This window comes from Gaeumannomyces tritici (assembly GCF_000145635.1).
Source record: "Gaeumannomyces tritici R3-111a-1 unplaced genomic scaffold supercont2.3, whole genome shotgun sequence".
Classification (NCBI taxonomy): Eukaryota; Fungi; Ascomycota; class Sordariomycetes; order Magnaporthales; family Magnaporthaceae; genus Gaeumannomyces; species Gaeumannomyces tritici.
Window position 1 is genome coordinate 2,177,519 of NW_008804547.1, and position 15,864 is coordinate 2,193,382.

At 57.2% G+C, this 15,864-nt stretch overlaps 8 protein-coding genes across 8 annotated transcripts in view; 2 read left to right on the forward strand and 6 right to left on the reverse strand.

The window, feature by feature from the left end:
* Positions 1-1,269, reverse strand: part of GGTG_05828 (hypothetical protein) — a gene marked incomplete at its 5' end in the record, with an annotated part of 3,672 nt that extends 2,403 nt beyond the window's left edge. Inside the window, one exon of the mRNA XM_009223638.1 lies at positions 88-1,269. Within this exon, the coding sequence (XP_009221902.1) occupies positions 88-1,269 (1,182 nt within the window). The remainder of the gene's footprint in view (positions 1-87) is intronic.
* Positions 1,270-1,496: 227 nt separating this feature from the next.
* On the reverse strand, positions 1,497-2,932 carry GGTG_05829 (hypothetical protein; the record flags this gene model as incomplete). Its single annotated transcript, XM_009223639.1, has 3 exons — positions 2,063-2,932; positions 1,742-1,818; positions 1,497-1,573 (listed from the first exon to the last, which is right to left on the reverse strand). Exons 1-3 carry the CDS (start codon positions 2,908-2,910, stop codon positions 1,497-1,499), a joined length of 1,002 nt encoding a protein of 333 aa, XP_009221903.1. The 5' UTR covers positions 2,911-2,932.
* A 997-nt stretch (positions 2,933-3,929) lies between these two features.
* On the forward strand, positions 3,930-4,802 carry GGTG_05830 (hypothetical protein; the record flags this gene model as incomplete). Its single annotated transcript, XM_009223640.1, has 4 exons — positions 3,930-3,948; positions 4,117-4,209; positions 4,301-4,555; positions 4,681-4,802. 4 exons carry the CDS (start codon positions 3,930-3,932, stop codon positions 4,800-4,802), a joined length of 489 nt encoding a protein of 162 aa, XP_009221904.1.
* A 949-nt stretch (positions 4,803-5,751) lies between these two features.
* Positions 5,752-6,382, reverse strand: GGTG_05831 (hypothetical protein; the record flags this gene model as incomplete). Its single annotated transcript, XM_009223641.1, has 2 exons — positions 5,752-6,016; positions 6,324-6,382. The coding sequence occupies 2 exons, from the start codon at positions 6,380-6,382 to the stop codon at positions 5,752-5,754; spliced, it is 324 nt and encodes a 107-aa protein (XP_009221905.1).
* A 1,396-nt stretch (positions 6,383-7,778) lies between these two features.
* Positions 7,779-10,235, forward strand: GGTG_05832 (hypothetical protein; the record flags this gene model as incomplete). Its single annotated transcript, XM_009223642.1, has 9 exons — positions 7,779-8,444; positions 8,533-8,621; positions 8,694-8,825; positions 8,908-8,965; positions 9,048-9,169; positions 9,232-9,283; positions 9,341-9,563; positions 9,637-9,975; positions 10,060-10,235. The coding sequence occupies 9 exons, from the start codon at positions 7,779-7,781 to the stop codon at positions 10,095-10,097; spliced, it is 1,719 nt and encodes a 572-aa protein (XP_009221906.1). The 3' UTR covers positions 10,098-10,235.
* A 515-nt stretch (positions 10,236-10,750) lies between these two features.
* Positions 10,751-11,708, reverse strand: GGTG_05833 (hypothetical protein; the record flags this gene model as incomplete). The annotated part of the gene is made up of 3 exons (XM_009223643.1): positions 10,751-10,762; positions 10,917-11,231; positions 11,706-11,708. The coding sequence occupies 3 exons, from the start codon at positions 11,706-11,708 to the stop codon at positions 10,751-10,753; spliced, it is 330 nt and encodes a 109-aa protein (XP_009221907.1).
* A 729-nt stretch (positions 11,709-12,437) lies between these two features.
* Positions 12,438-13,416, reverse strand: GGTG_05834 (hypothetical protein; the record flags this gene model as incomplete). Its single annotated transcript, XM_009223644.1, has 1 exon — positions 12,438-13,416. The coding sequence occupies one exon, from the start codon at positions 13,414-13,416 to the stop codon at positions 12,640-12,642; it is 777 nt and encodes a 258-aa protein (XP_009221908.1). The 3' UTR covers positions 12,438-12,639.
* A 568-nt stretch (positions 13,417-13,984) lies between these two features.
* On the reverse strand, positions 13,985-15,754 carry GGTG_05835 (hypothetical protein; the record flags this gene model as incomplete). Its single annotated transcript, XM_009223645.1, has 3 exons — positions 13,985-14,716; positions 14,796-15,316; positions 15,400-15,754. The coding sequence occupies 3 exons, from the start codon at positions 15,752-15,754 to the stop codon at positions 13,985-13,987; spliced, it is 1,608 nt and encodes a 535-aa protein (XP_009221909.1).
* Positions 15,755-15,864: the final 110 nt, after the last annotated feature.

Here is a 15,864-nt window from a genome sequence, read left to right on the forward strand (position 1 = left end):
GGTGAGGAGCAGCTCGCGCCAGAGGATGTGCTCGCGCCAGCTGAGGCGGCGGCCGAGGGTGTGGGCGATCATGGGGTCGCGGGCCACCAGGTGCATCTGCCACTCGTCGCCGCGGTACTTGCGGGGCCGCCGGCGGGTGAAGTTGTAGGCCACGTCGGGGAGGTGCAGCAGGAACGCGACGGGGTCGGCGAGGACGAGGGAGCTGATCTTTGGGCTCACGGCGGGCGAGAGCAGCAGCGGCGTGGTCATGAAGGTGCCGTAGCTGTTGGCAACGAGCACGCAGTCGTCGAAGTCGGGGCCCAGCTGGTCGAGCGCGGCGGCGATGGAGGCGACGATGTTGTTCGCACTCGGCATCGCCTCGCACAGGCGCCCCGCGATGGGCATCATCTCCACGGCGAGGATGCCGACGTCGCGCGGGATGGAGCGAAAGAACTGCATATAGGGGAATAGACCGACGCCGACGCCATGTATGAAGATGACGGGTCTGCGGGTGACGGATCGGTGTGGTCTAGCCCAGAAGCTCAGGTGGCCGGGCGCCGCCGCCTGCTTGGGCGCCAGGAGAGCCAGGGGCCGTGGGGGGAACTGGCGAAAGAACTTGGACCGCTTCTGGCGATAGTGCCGGAATCCCATCAGGTACAGGAAGACGGCGGTGAAGTGGTCTATGCACCAGATGATAAGGTAGAAGAAGAGGCTGCGATGATTCATTTTGACTGGGTCGAAGCTCAGCCTGATGGCTTCGCACTCTCCCCTACCTTTCCGAATTGGATAGCCCAGACGAGCTTCGGCCTGGCTGATGTACTGCTCAAGCTCCTCATCATCCTCTCCCGGAGGCCCCTCGCGGTCAAAGAGGCCCCAGAGCAGCCAGTCTTTAACGTTGTCGCGGCGGACGTCGTCGAGGTGCGCATTTTGCACCCACTTGCGGATGAAGTATTCCATGTCTGGGACGAGCGACATGCATTTTGCGAAGAAGGCGGCGCGCTCTGCTCTGTTCAGCGGTTCCGGCTGTAGGAGGGTACAATCTGTCGTGGTGTTGCGCTGTGCCAGCTTGCGGAATGGCATGTACGCGAAGAGAAACCATAGCAGCTCGACGGCGGCGATGACCTCGATGGCTATCGAGACTGGGTGTGTGATGCAGGGGATGCCGCCGTACGTAGCTGCGACAATAAAGTAGCCGCCACAGAGCAGCCCGAAGTAGGTGAATATGAATACCAGGCAGCGGGCTAGGATATATTCTGCTTTCGCTCTGCCCAGGACATAACTGCCGAACATGATGGCTTCGCGCCAGGACCGTCAACGATGGCGTTTGCGAGATGTGGTTCAGTGGGAGGCCGGAGAGCGCGTCGGCAAAACCAGCTCGCGGTGAAGGCCCGGTGTGGTTTGAGGCAGAACGACCGGCGTCCGGAAGCTGAGATGTCTCGCTTCAGGCCTGTGGAGTTGATGCAAGAGAGGGTCGCCCAAGAATCGACATCTGGCATGTGACTTGGATGTAGCGCACGTCACACCCGAGTCTTCTTGTCGAACATGTCCGCGCAGAGGACGTAATTGGGCGGGCCAGACAGCATGAACAGCCTCGCTGCGGGGAGTGGCAATTGGTGAGTGGTTATCGGAGTTTGGCCGACGCTTGAGCTCAAACGTCGTCTGATGACGAGGCGGGCACTTCTGCGCGGCCTCTCCCCCCTACATACACAGTCTCGGGCCAGTCGGGAAGACGCCATGGTGGGACCCTGCACGCCGCACATACGTCGCTTCGCGCGTTTGGAAACCTCAATGCCAAAGCCGAGCCAGCCCAACTCTGACGGTGCAAACTCGGCAGCCGGTCTAAGTGCGATCGAGACTACTCATGTCGTGGACTTGGGATGATATTGCCGAGTCTCGCCGAACCAATCGCACAGAGTCACTAACTACCTAGCCCCTGTGCTAGGATCGTGATCGAGAAGACAGCGCACCGAGAGGGGGCGGAAGCACGAGCAGAAGGAGAAGGCGCCAGACACATCCCAAAGAACATTCGGATAAAGGCAAAAGAGTCCAGAGTCAGCAACGACGGCGGCTGGTTCAGACTCACGGCAGGTGTCCGTCGAACCCGGCTGCTATCAATCGTTGCCCAGCTTCCCACACCTCTGCAGGAATATCCTGGGGGATTTGAAAGCCAAGAGCCGGATAGGTCCGGATTCGTACGAGGTCGCCGACCATGATGTCGATCACCAAATCTCGCGGATTATCCGCATCCGGGTACTCGGCGAAGGGCATTTGCGGCGACGTGACGGTGAATTCGGGCTGCTGCTGCTCCCCTTCACCGTCCCCCGCCACCGACTGGGACGCGGATGCGGCTGCTGGGTGCCACTGCTTGCAAAAGGTAGCGTAGGTGCGGCGCTCCATGTAGGGCTTCTGCACCAGCACGAAGCTGCGCGGGCTCAGGCCGCGGCGGCGCAGCAGCTCCCGCGTGAAGCGCACGTTCTCGCCCGTGTTTGTGGAGCGCGGCTCGACGAGGATGCGGGACTCGGGGACGCCCATGCGGCGGGCCACGGCGGCGAAGACCTCGGCCTCGGGCTGGGCGAAGCGGCCCTCTGTCAGCTTGCCGCTGCCTCCCGAGAAGATGAGAGGGCCGTCGGGCCCGGCGAGGCCGTCGAGCAGGAGCTGGGTGGCACGCTCGGCGACGCGCAGGTCGAGGCTGCAGAGGCAGAAGATGGCGTCGGCGGGGCGGAGGGGCATGTCCATGCGGTGGTAGTTGTACACCAGCTCGGCATCGCGGGCGATCCGAGCCGCTGGCGGGTCGTCTGACGCTATCATTGGGGCTGGCCTGGCCACTGGGTGGGTGTGAGGTGGGTGAGGTGGGTGCGTGTATGCTGGGGCGAAGCGAGGGAGAGCTCGACGCAAGATGACGCGGGCTTGGTTCTGGTGGGCAGGAAGCATTAACTTAGCTGATCAACACAAGCAGGAGCGATTCAATCAATGGGGTGCGAAAACACGACACCCCACATGAATGGAGCACAGCCCCTGGCCCAGCGCGGTTGGGGCATCGTTGGCAATCGACCTCATCATTGATAAATTTTGCTTGGCTTCGGAACGCTCCGCGAGCAGCCGTAGCTGTGCAAGCTGGAGCTTGCTTTGGGAGCTTCCAAGACAGGCAGCGCCGGCTTGGAGCCCAGGCGGGATGGCGTTTCCTTGGAACGGAAGGATAGAAGTCAAAACTGTCAAGGGGCTACTGTACCGCTGGCCGTGTATCAGCACCACTGGTGCAGAGACCCAACTGCTTGGCACTTCGGAGGCACATCTGCCGTTTGTGTCGCCTGACCCAGCAGGACACCTTCGCGGCGGTACTGACTCCCGCGAAGCGGATGTGCGGTACCGAGGGGAGAAGGGTCAGGCCATGCTGTTTTTCTGTCCTTTCTTTGCGTTTGCTCGCCGCCGTAAACATATGGCGTGCCTGGCCGGTCCAGATGTCGACAGCCTCTCAACCACAACCCATCTCCTGAACAAGAACAACAGGCAATTCTGCCGTCTATTCCCACTTGCAGATAAGCGAGTCCGCGCACCATGGTTTTGCTGCCCTCTTTCTCTTGCCACCTTCGTAAATCCTTTGGCTCGGCTCCAAGCCTAGCTTTATCAACCAAGATAAAAGAGCAACAGAAAAGCTGGCCGTGACTAGACACAGCCCGAACATTCCCAGTCCAGTTTTAGAGCTTGAGGGCGCTGACGGGAAAGCGGGAGTCTTTCCGGGCCGCACAAAATCCATCGGGTGCCCAGACGTAGACACGCATCACGGTTCCGTGCAGCTGGCAGCTTTCTCCCGTCTCAGGTCTATTCTCAGGTAGAAAATCCAGCGCCGGTGGGTCTTAGGCCACGTATATTCGCGGGGTGCTGCATGAGAGACCCCTTGCATGATGGCTTGGCTCAGTACAAGTACTTAAGACCGCATTCGTGGAAATCCCATGACGCATGAACGCACAGGTTCGTGGCTGGGTGTTTACCTGGTAATACGTGCCCGAAGTTAGTCCGATAATTGTTTTTATCTCTTTCCTATTCTATCTTGTACGAGAGGATCGCGTAAACATCCAGTCCCCCAGGACATTACCGCCTCAAGCCTTACCGTTTTATGATTTTCTGTTTCCCCGTTAGGGAGCTATGCTCCTCCTGAAAACTTCGGAAACCCTTATCCACCCGTACAAAGTAAGAACCATGTTCTTAATTTCTATAATTATAGAGTCGATGGTGAGTGGCTATACACTGGAAGAAATATTGTAGCCACAAAGCTTTGGGCTCGGATACGAAAGTTGGTGAAAGGAACTATTGCTCAATGCAGCAAACAACAGTTCTAGTCCAGCCCCGTACCACTTGCGGCGGGGGCGATCCTCCCTTCTCCTGGCTGAAATTCGGTCGACCAAGCGAGATATCTCTACTGCTCTGTCAACTAAAGGCCTGCCACAAAGGAGGCTATCACCAAAGGCCGGCACACTGTTCCAGGCCTTGGCGCGGGAGATCTGCACGGGCACCTGGTGCTCCGCACCGGTGCTGCGCCAGGGAGATGCTTACCGAGCACCCGCCGGCAACGGCAGGGGTGTGGGGGTATCAATGTAGATACAAAGGCACGAGGCCCCAGGCCGCGAGCCCCCTTCTTCCTTCTCTACAAAGGTCTAGATAAGCCTACAATAGAACCTATTTTGTACCGCTTATCCGTTATAGGGCCAACTACATGTTTACATAGAACAAACGGGTGTAAGGGTTATGTTCGTTGTTTAAACACAGAATTCAAAAATCAAACACAACCTTCGCTTGAGGCCTGGTGCTACTGGATAACCACCTAGAGCCTGAAGCACATATCTCTACTCCAATAACACCTGAAGTATGAGCGACAGATAATGAAGCGAGTGTATGAATCATCTCCATTAGCCCTTTATTTTTTTTTGCTTGCGTCCTAACATTCAACAGGGTGTGTGACATACAATGCTTCTCCCTCGTGAGCCTGAATCTTGGTAGACATTAAAGCTAAACTGATATTACGGTAGGAAAGGGTGGCTGTCTGAAGGGGTACGCACGATAACCGATGTCACTGCTAACGGGTCTTTCCAGATTTTCGGAACGTCTTGTGCAAGCAGCTGGCAGCTGCGCCACAAAAATGAAAGCCCGGCCCGTCTATCCCCACTCCTTGGCGTGGATAGGCTGCCGTGCTAGGAAAGAGATATTCTTAGACCAGGTGCAAGCTATTCACTACTGATCAGAAAGCGTCCGGAACGGAACTGGTAAGCCTGTCCGCCGACATGGGCGGGGGGTTTTTTTTTTCAGTTTTCTAGTGCCGTCATCTAGTGTCTTGCTGCATCAAGTTTTGATTCGAATTCCAATATTGAAGGCGGCCCGTGAGTGTCAGTGGTCCGAAGTTGCGGCTCGGCGCTTTGGCAGTTGTGTGCAGAAACGGGAGAGCGGCTGCCATTGCCTTAGCCCACATCCTGCTTGCGTTGCCATCATCGGATCATGGCTGGTAATCGGGGACCTTCACTGAAAAAAAGTACGGTCATGGCCCACTGTACGACACCAGCAGCTGATGGCTTGATTGTGCCCGGGGTGGGGCTGCCCAAGGCGGATCCCACGACCTTGACCACCCGAAAGCGCCGTCTACTTCGACTGAGCCAAGACCCAAGAGTTCGGGAAGGATGCAGGGGTATGCTAGATGGCAGTGCAGTTTGGAAAGATCGACGGCGCACAATAAGCCAAGAAAGAGCATCCCATTCTTGTCGGTGCCCAAATCCAAGGCCGGAATCAGGGCCGAGTAGGTTCGGTTCGAGGCCTCGCTATCAGGCCGCCACGGTCAAGCCTATTTTGTGTGGTGTGCTTCTTTTTCTCGTTGCGGGCTGTGATCGATATTACAGTGCCAGTACAAGAGGGAACCCGTGGCTTGGCAGGAGATGGAGGTGTGTAGTAGTGGCCAGAAGGCTTGTCTTCCGCGGCGCCGGATTCTGAGAAGGGCCGACGGCGTGGGGGTTGCCGACCGCTAGGCATGGCGGTTCCAAACTCGTTCATGGCACTGGCCCGCACCCCCGACCTGTGCGTTAGTCCCAACCTATCCTCATGCGTCTTGCCGAGTCGTGCATCGGCACCATCGTTTTACCGCCATTGAGGCTTCGATGGCGTCCACTCTTTTCTCCTCGGCCTTGACTCCCCGTGCTTCTGGCCAGCTCTCGCCCCTACCAAGGAACTAACAGGTGCTTCGCTGGCGAATTGGTCGTCGGTCAGGACCAGGTAGGTCGCTGATGTTCCACGCGCTTCCTCGTTTCTAAATGAAAGGTCTCAGAAAACGCAGGCAGCCGCAGCTATCAAGCCATGACAGTCACCCTTGTCCTACGTCACGCGGCGCCAGGGCGATGTGGGCGAGTCTCGCCAGGACTGCCATTTCTTTCTGATACGAAAGCGGCCATGCTTCCGCCTGGGGAATCCGGGGTAAATTTGGCTAAATAAGAGCTGACTGGTTGTGTGGGGATTTTGCCGGAGCCATGGAGCGGAAGCCGAACACAACAGACGTGAGGGCACGCCTCGTCGTGGGCGTCCCGGCACAGGCAGCCTGCAAAAATGCCTTTGTCGAATGCCGTGGCCGCTGACTCCCGAGGGCGGAGCCACCGCTGCCAGCTAACATGTGCCCGACAATGTGGCCCTCGCTTGCAGACGGGAAACGCTGGGTGGGCACGCAATCTGGCTGCAAATGTCTACAAACGGCTCTGCCACCCGTCTCGCTGCACTAGCCACCAAGGAAAATGCGCGCCTGGCCCTCTGGAGCTGCGAGCTGGACCGCGGCATATCTAACCGACCCCACGTGTCCGCTATAGGCCACCCAGACATCTTATGTATGCTATCAGTGGCTATTCTTCGCCGTCTCCGTCGACATGATCGGCAGTCTTGGGGCCCCTCGGCGATACCTCGCGCTCCACCTACACGAATCTCGCGGCCAGCACTCGCCATCCGACTATCTGACCCAACACCCCTTCCGGCCGACAGAGGAACCTGTCAGCGTGGGAATTGCCCACCAGTCCATCCACCCGTCATGCATACACCCCGTGGTGTTCCTCTGCCGCCGACAGGCCCCAGCCCGCGGTTAAAGGTTACATCGATATTACTTCGGACCTGCCAGTCGGGCTACTGCTACACTGCCGCCATATGCTTGGCCTGTGCTCCACTGGATGAGCTTATTTGCCAGCTTCGGGACTTTAGAACCGATGAGGCGACTTGGGACCTCGGAGGCGGCCTGCTAATCTGTGATGGGCGGCGCCTGGCCGCCTGGCGCTCACCTGCATCTGGCGACCACGACTCGCCCTCGGACCATGTCTCTATGCCTCCTCCCCTGGCTGGGCAGATAGTGGTGCTACCCGGGCGCCCCCGGGTAGGCTATGCCGCTCCGGTATCCCGACCGAGAGGGGGGGGGCGGTATCAAGGAGAAGGATAGGACGATGACGATAGATGGCGGCCAAGCGGCACAACCACCCTTCCCCCTTCCCCCACGGGGAGCGGGCTGGTGGTAGCACCCGCTCTGTGGAGGCTTAAATGTTCGAGGTCCGCCTTTATTCAGGGGCAGCCTGGTGATCCCAAAATAACTAGCTAGCCAACGGCCACCGGTGTCTAGTTCGGGGCGTCCCTGGCTCGCGAGTGCGTCGCGCGTGTGTATCCTTCCTCTGCATAAGCGGCGTCCACTCACTCACTCGTTTTGCTGGCCCTCAAGGAGATTTATAGGGCTCAACATCCTGCTTACATTACACCTCCTTCCCCTTCGACAAGGCCCTCGTTGCCCATCGCCCGTCATGTCTACGCCATGGCACACACCGTCCCCCGGCGAGGCGCCCGCCACGCTGCGCAGCGGTCAGAACGGCAGCCAGGACCTCGACGACGCGGAGAAGGGGCTCTTTGACAGAAGCAGCCAGACCACGCTCGCCCTGTCCGTCCCGAGCCCCGCCGCTCGCGCCGCCGACAAGAGGCTCGGCAAGGTCATGCACATCGAGACGTCCATGCCCTTGCCCGTCTCGCCCATCCACGAAGGAATCACGCCTCTCTCGAGCGTGCCGTCGCTCTCGCTACTCCGCCAGCAGAGGGGCTGGCCCATTCTGTCGGTCGAGTCTACCGCCGCGGCCGCTACGAACCAGGCTAGCACCCCGCCGCCGCCGCCGCCGTCCCCGCCGCTCGAGAAGCCCATGGCCTCTCCCGGGAAGCCCGCGCAGGGCAAGGGCAAGAAGCCCAAGATCAGCAGATGGATCCGGTTCCAGCTCTGGTACAACGCCTACCGCCGCTTCTTCACCTTCGTCGTGTCGCTCAACCTGGTCGGCATCATCATGGCCGCCCTCGGCCGGTTCCCCTACGCCAAGAATCACCTAGGCGCTCTGGTCCTGGGGAATCTGCTGTTCGCCATCATGATGCGCAACGAGCTGTTCCTGCGGCTTCTCTACTTTGTGTTGATTCACGGCCTTCGCGGGGTATGTCGGATACGCGTGTCGCCTTGCATATCTTACCCATCGCCAAGTCTTACTTGAATCACATCAGCTAACGCCTCGTCATATGCAGTGGGCGCCTACCGGTCTGAAGCTTGCTGTCACCTCGTCTCTGCAGCACGTCGGTGGGATCCATTCAGGCTGCGCCCTCTCCGGTGCCAGGTACGTGCCACCGAATGACACACCATTCCGCGGTCCAGACCTTGTCTAACCCCTACATCTAAAAAACACTAGCTGGCTGGTCTTCAAGACGGTCGACATCCTGATCAAGATCCCGATTCAGCACAAATCCGTGATCGCAACCGGCATCGTGACCAACGTTTTCGTCATCGTCTCCATCCTCAGTGCCTTCCCCTGGGTTCGCAAGTGAGTCAACTTCCAGACCTATTCAAGTCCAGCATCGTCCGTCACATCAAAACAGTGGCTGACGTGCGCCTATCCAATCAAGCTACCATCACAATACGTTTGAGAGCTATCATCGATTCATTGGTTGGCTGGGTCTTGCGGTTAGTACATCCCATGTGGTATCTATGCCATCCTCGCTCCTTTCTCTTACTGAGCTAACCTTCTCAACCTCCAAAATGCTAGGCCACATGGGCATTCGTCATTCTGGGCAACACATACGATGTCACGTCGAGGGAGTGGAGAATGGATGCCCACACTCTGCTAAGCGCCCAGGAACTTTGGTTTGCTATCTTTATGACGATATTGTGAGTTTTTGGACCTTATCTTGGAGCGCCAACGCCTTGCTAACAACCCGTTCACTCGCAAGCGTCCTTCTTCCGTGGATCACACTTCGAGAGGTGCCCATCGAGGTTGAAATTGTAAGCAAACCCGTTGAATAATCTCACAGGCCAGTACTAACAGCTTTGCCTTTCCAGCCATCTCCCAAAGTTGCCATCCTCAAGTTCGAGCGCGGGATGCAGCAAGGCCTCCTTGGCAGGATCAGCCGCACGTCCGTCATGGAATACCACGCTTTCGGCATCATAAGCGAAGGGCGCAAGTCCACACACCACTACATGATATGCGGTGTGCAGGGCGACTTTACCAAGGGCCTGGTGATGGATCCTCCCAAGAAAATATGGACAAGAGAGCTGAAGTTTGGTAGGTCCTTATGCAAAACGCCGAGCCTCTACAAGATGGAGGGGCACGCTAACCTCCGACAACGAACGTACAGCCGGCGTCGGGCACGCATCCGCCATGTTCAAGCGAGGAATCCGCGTATGCACCGGCACCGGGATCGGCGCCGCGCTCTCCACCTGCATCCAGAACCCGGACTGGTTCCTCATCTGGATAGGCTCCGACCAGGAGGCGACGTTCGGGCCGACCATCACAGGCCTGATCTACAAGCACATCGAGCCGGAGCGGATGATCCTATGGGACTCCAAGAAGCGCGGGGGCAGGCCCGATAGCGTCAAGCTGCTCAAAGAGACCTGGGACAACTTTGGGGCCGAGGTCATCTTCATCACCTCCAACAAGCAGGGCAACGACGAGATGATGCAGGGCTGTCACGCAGGTAAGCTCGGCGAACAGCATTATTAGCACCAGCGTCCTTGGCTTGCGAAGGGGCTTCTGCTAACCAGGGTTTCCACACTTGCAGCGGGGCTTCATGCTTTCGGAACCCTCTGGGATTTTTAAGGATCATGCTGGGAAGTAAATCAAGGGTGTGGCTTTATGGGTTAGACGAGTCTGGTTATTGCATATTTCCTTACCATTATTGCCCTCCGTCCATCAAAATATATGAGGGAGGAGGTTAGCATCTTTGCGGAATATTTAGAGGGGAGTTTGTCTCATGCTATGCATTGACGACTGGTTCTTGGTTTAATTATTTGTTGCAATTCTTTCAGCCTCATCACGAGCACCGATGTAGCTAGATAATGTACTAGCACCTTGTAGTGGAAAAAGGGATATAAATTTAAATGCGACTGGTTCTCACAAAACCTTAGGTTTAAATTGTAACGGGGTTGCCTGAAGCGTTGGCTACAGGGGCTTCGGGGCTTGATATACTGTGGTGCCAGAGGGTTCAATCACGAAGTGATTGAACTGTTGGATCTTTTGGTCTATGTAGCGGTACTCTGGCACGTCCCCCTTACATAAAGCCACTTCACTCCGCAACTTTCACTTCCACTTTCCCCCTTTTTTAACGTTGATAAAGCCTTAGCAAAAGTCCAGAAATTAGCATAACGTCACTGCCGTAGTAGGCTCCTATTCCCCGATTCCACGTCGCTCTATAGCAGTACATTTCTTTGCCCTTATCACCTTTGCGTAGAAATGCATTTCAGCCCAAGGTTTCAGTAATGAGACTGGGTTTTGTTAAATGAGTAGGTTATTAAAACTCGTACACGACTTAGGAAAGGTGTTGTTAGTTAAAGCGGCGCTAAAGCTTTGGCTTTTCAGCCCTGAACCGCGGCTCCCTTTCCGAGAGGATACGGGTTCGTATCTCCGAGCTTTACTCACATTGCCCATCCCCTCTTTAAGCAATTCGAGACTCGCATTCGAGACCCTGAGTGACCATAGGTACGCTTGCCTCGTTGCGGTTACCTGGCTGATCCGGTTAATAACTGGTTGCAGCTGTCGTTGCTTGGTGATGGTGAGAGAGCCACAGGCGGCGACCTCCTGCTCGTAGCAGTAGGGCGGCCCTCTCTCCAATTCCATAATCTTCTCGCGATGCATTGAGAGCTCTCCATCGCTCTCGTTTTTGGCCTTGTCGAGTTCGCGCTTGAAATATCGGAGAGACTTCTTGACTTTCGGACGGGTTTCCCGGCCGTACCACTAGTTTGCGGTGTTGATGATATAGTCTCGGGAGAGCAGCTCGCTACTGATCTCGCCCTGAGTTACCCAAACAGATGACGCTTGTTAATATTAAGGTGATAGTTACGCTTAAAACGGGCTGGAGTTAAGAGGGGAGGGGAAAGTGTAGAAGAAACTTTGGTTCCCTGTAGTGTGTTTGACGCCATGATTGACTGGCTGCGGGATGGTGAGACCTGAAGGGATAATCAGGAAGGCTGGTAGGATCGACACCTGGCCGGATGTATTAACGGGATATTCTTGGTGTTAAGGATCTGGCTCGTAATCAGCGGGAATATATGGTTCGCGATCAGTGTCAGGAGCTGAGCCCCCCTTGCGTTGAGGGATCAATCGAATGAGGATTGGGAGGACGGCCTAGGTCTATGATTATATAGTCGAGCCTGGTGCTAATTGTGAGGCGTGCCCGAGCTGCTGCTGAAAGGTAAGGTGGGCACATACCATTCCGGCGCCGGCAACAATAGAGGGAAAACAGCGCCTAACTCGAGCCAAGGAACGCACCAACAACCACGATAACAATCACCTTCACGCCTCCACCGTCGAAAGAGGGCACGAACACAAGAAGAGGGCATTCCCAAGCCAGAAGCGACCCCAGCGGCGCCACCAACATAAAGGGAACACAAGTCGCCCACCTACCGGAGCCGAACGTTCAAAGAGCCGGCGGGATGGCCGACCAACATCGGACCCCGCCTCACGAAAACACCACCGGGGGGTATGACACTACAACGCACCCAAAATGCGCCGCAACCACCCTCGCCCCCGAGACGTGCCAGCACAACTGCGTACCAGCACCTTGTTTTAAGTTTTTCCTTGTACGATTTTTTCTTTACACTATAATGATTACAAAAGATGCTCTCGTGCTGGGACCCTGAACCACAGTCGAATGAAATATGCGGACTGCCCCCATTCAATACGGTAGCGGGGACCGATAACAGCAGACCCCGGTTTTCAGCTTAGGCCCCGGGCAGTTCAGGGGTTTGACAAAGCAGAAGGACCGAGGTTGACATATATACAACAGCGTATGGATAATAATACTACTATGCAATATTTAGCTTGCAGGAAAGAGAGTACAAGGGATAAACGTAACACCTCAAGTATTCATGAAATGGGAATAAACATGTGCCTAGGTGCGTCATTTGGGACTGCGACGGGCTGATAAAGACCCGAGCATAGGATGAAGCTTTTGCGAGGTATGTTCATAAGAAATCTATTCAGGTATCTAGGTAGGTAGGCAGGTCGCTAGGTAATGTGCTAAGACAGCTAAATCCGCAAGCAGGCACCGCTACAAGAGGAAAGGACGACACGGCTAGGAGACGGCGAGTGCTCGCGAGTGAAATGGGAGGGAATTATGAAGCAAGATGATCGTGTGTTCCTTTTAGCCGTTTGACATGGTAATGAGGCTTAGAAAAACGTTCCATGCGAAGCCGACACAGGCGGCGACGAGCACGCGGTAGTCGACGGGCACGAAGGCAAAGTTGCAAATCGCGACCAGGGGCCAGACGTGCCAGGCAGCTTTGATAATGTACCAAGTTTTCTCCTTCCAGACCTGGAACAATACTTCGCCAGATGGCACCCGTAGCACGTTTGTGAAGATGAGGAAGATGGTGGTGGTAAAGAGCAGCCATAGCGTTTGGTCGAGCACGAGCTTGTAGGTGACGTTTAGCCAGCTGATGCTCGCGGTGGCCGAGCTTGAGGCCACCCCGCCGCTCCCAGGCGTTAGCGGGGCTTGGGCGCTCGGTTGCTGCTGCACATCTGGCGACGGTGGGGGCCGTCCCCGGGCAGACGGGGGTTGCTTTTTTTCTGGGTCATCCGGGTCGTGGCCGTCGTGGACCTGAGGCTGTGGCTGTTGACCCGGCACCCCCTTGATCCAGCTGCCGACGGCGGCGCCGTGGGTGGCGGCGGCGGCGGGCGTGGTCTTTGTTGGGAAGTGGTACTCAAGCCAGTGTTGCCAGGGGAAGCCGAGACCAGCGCTGACGAAGCCGTAGAAGGAGAACTCGGCGACGCGGCCCCAGTCCAGCGCGGCCGGGTGTCCGGGGCCCGGCCCCAGCTTCCAGATGGTGGCGACCTGGGCGGTGATGTTGGCGGCCGCTTTCAGGCAGGCGGCCTGCATGGCCGTGGTGGCGACCAGGCGCTTGCGTATCCGCAGCGACATGGTTGCAGCTGCAGCGGCTGCTGGCAGCAGCGGCGGCGGCTTGGGTGGTGTAGTCCCGTCACCAGGCACCGGCGGGTAGGCACGGGCAGGTGGGCCGGGCTGCAGCTGTGGCTGCCCGGTGTCTCACGTGCTGGGCCGGAGAGCAAGGCGTGGGCTTCGCTCGGGGTGGCACGTGAGAGGCCTCACTACCTCGCTAGCGGCTGCATCCGGAACGGGAGAAGATGGGCTCAGGGGACCAGGGAGGGCTGGGAGGCTGTATGAGGTACCGAGGTCCGCAGACAGTGGCAGACAATTGATGGGACAGAGGAGTGACGGCGTCGAAGTCTCCGCGTGTCGAAAGGGGGAGGCGGGTTGGGGACCCGACGTTGAGCCAGCTGGCCTTTCTGGAACAGTGCTGACTTCAGGCGGTTGTTTCGCGGCCCGAATCAGACCCGGCGGTGAGTGGGACCCACCGTAAAAGGGGCGCTTGAATATGGCTTAGTCAGGAACTCGAGTGGACGGAAAGTCGTTGATCGTGCGCGTCCTAGGAAACTGCTTGGCATTACACCACGACATGTCCTTCAATCCATCATTTCCTGGCGCGGAATCGGGCCTTGACGCCAGTCAGCATGGCCATGAAGTAGAAGCAAACATCTTCGTCGACAGGCATGTCGCAAGTCACCTCGAACCCCAAGATCAGACGGGCGACGGTCCTGTACAAAATCAACTCGGCCAGATGTCTCCCAGGGCACGTCCGCGCACCGCCGCCCCATGTCAGATTGCACCTGTCCATGGCCCTGCTCTTCGCCGGGTCCAGCCAGCGCTCGGGGTTGAAGAGGTGGGCGTCTGGTCCGAATATCTGCTCGTTGCGGTGCAGCGACACAGGGTTGATGCCAACCGTCGTGCCCGCCGGAAGAAATACGCCGTGCAGGTGCGTGCCTCCAACCGGCACCTCGCGCGGGAGCGACATGCCGATCACGGGATACAGCCGCTGCGCCTCCTTGACTGCCGCGACAGTATATGGCGCAGGGCTCCAATTGCCGTTGCCCGCATCTGCGAGGCCTTGCTGATCCCTCAACACTCTGTCCTGGACATCCGGGGAACTGCCAAGCATGGCCATGGCGGCAGTGAGTGCCGAGCACATCGTTTCATGGCCAGCTCCGAAGTTCGTGATGGCCATTCGATGCAGGTAGGTTGCCGTGAAGTCGGGCCGCTCTTTATGGAGTTTTACCAGGTCCGCCATCAGATCTTCGTGAACATTCTTCTGCTGCTTCTTTGCATCAAAATTCCGCATTCGGGTCTTGATTTTCCGTTGGACCGCCTGCAGAGTGTCAATTGATTGGTGGATGGTGGATGATGGGAGGCGGATCGAGAATTTTAACAAGTCAAAAGGGACTTACCGGAAAGAAGAGGCGGAGGCCTTTGGGCGCCTTGAACGTTAACCCCCAGAGATCTGCGAATGCGCGTCCTACAGCCTTGGACAGTGTTTCGAGGATGGCAACGAGAGGAAAGAGCCCAAAAATTGTCTTGCGTTTCCACCCTCTGTAGCTAAAAGCACTCGACCCTCCATCCGATCCTAGGCGAAGGTATCCCGGCGACCATGAGAGCACGATCGAGCTCAGGCACTCGACGGTGATGATATGCATCCACTCCTTGAGATCGATCGCTGCGCCGTCGAGCTCGTTTATCCTGGTAACAGCCTCACCGAGGACTTGATCAACCGCCAGCTCAAACTTGCGCAGGTTGGCAGCCTGATAGACGGGGCCGATGAGACGCCGCTGTTGGCGGTAGCGCTGCGCATCATACTCTGAGAGGAGATCGAGAGTGTCGGAATAGTGCGGCCGGAGGCGCCAGTCTAACTTCGGCTTCTGCAGCGCCGTGGCTACGTAGAAATCCGACTTTCCGAACCCACTGCCCAAGCCTGTGGCGAATGTCTGTCAACAAGGGAGAGAATTACTTGAGTGGAGGCAAGCCTCCTAGTTGAAGGAGGGTAGAACTTCGTACCATATATCTCGCGATGTGCGTCCTCCGAGTTCAGCCAGATCTCATTGGGCCCTACACGAACAATGGGACCGAATTTGTCATGTATCTCCTTCCCGACCTGCAGAAGTCGTCCTGCGCACACCTGGCGCGCATACCAAATGTTGGAGATGGCGGCCAGTCGCGGCCCCGGAATGCCCGACAAAGGGTGCAAGTAAAGTCTGTACGATACGGCGGAGAGAAGTGCCAGGATGCCCGTGGCAGAGACCCCGAGTGCGCCCAGGGAGCAAGCGATTGTTAAATGTCGGAGCAGCTCAATAAGATCAGCTGGCCAAGAGGGCAGCCCCAGCTGGGGCGGAATCTGAAGCTGAAATGTCATGCCCGCGGCGCAGGCGTCGGACCAAGTCCGTTCTGGTTCCGCCGCAGAACAGAGCCGCACTATCAGGCATTCCCTGAGTGTGTTCGAGCAGCTAGCTGACAGCCCGGTGG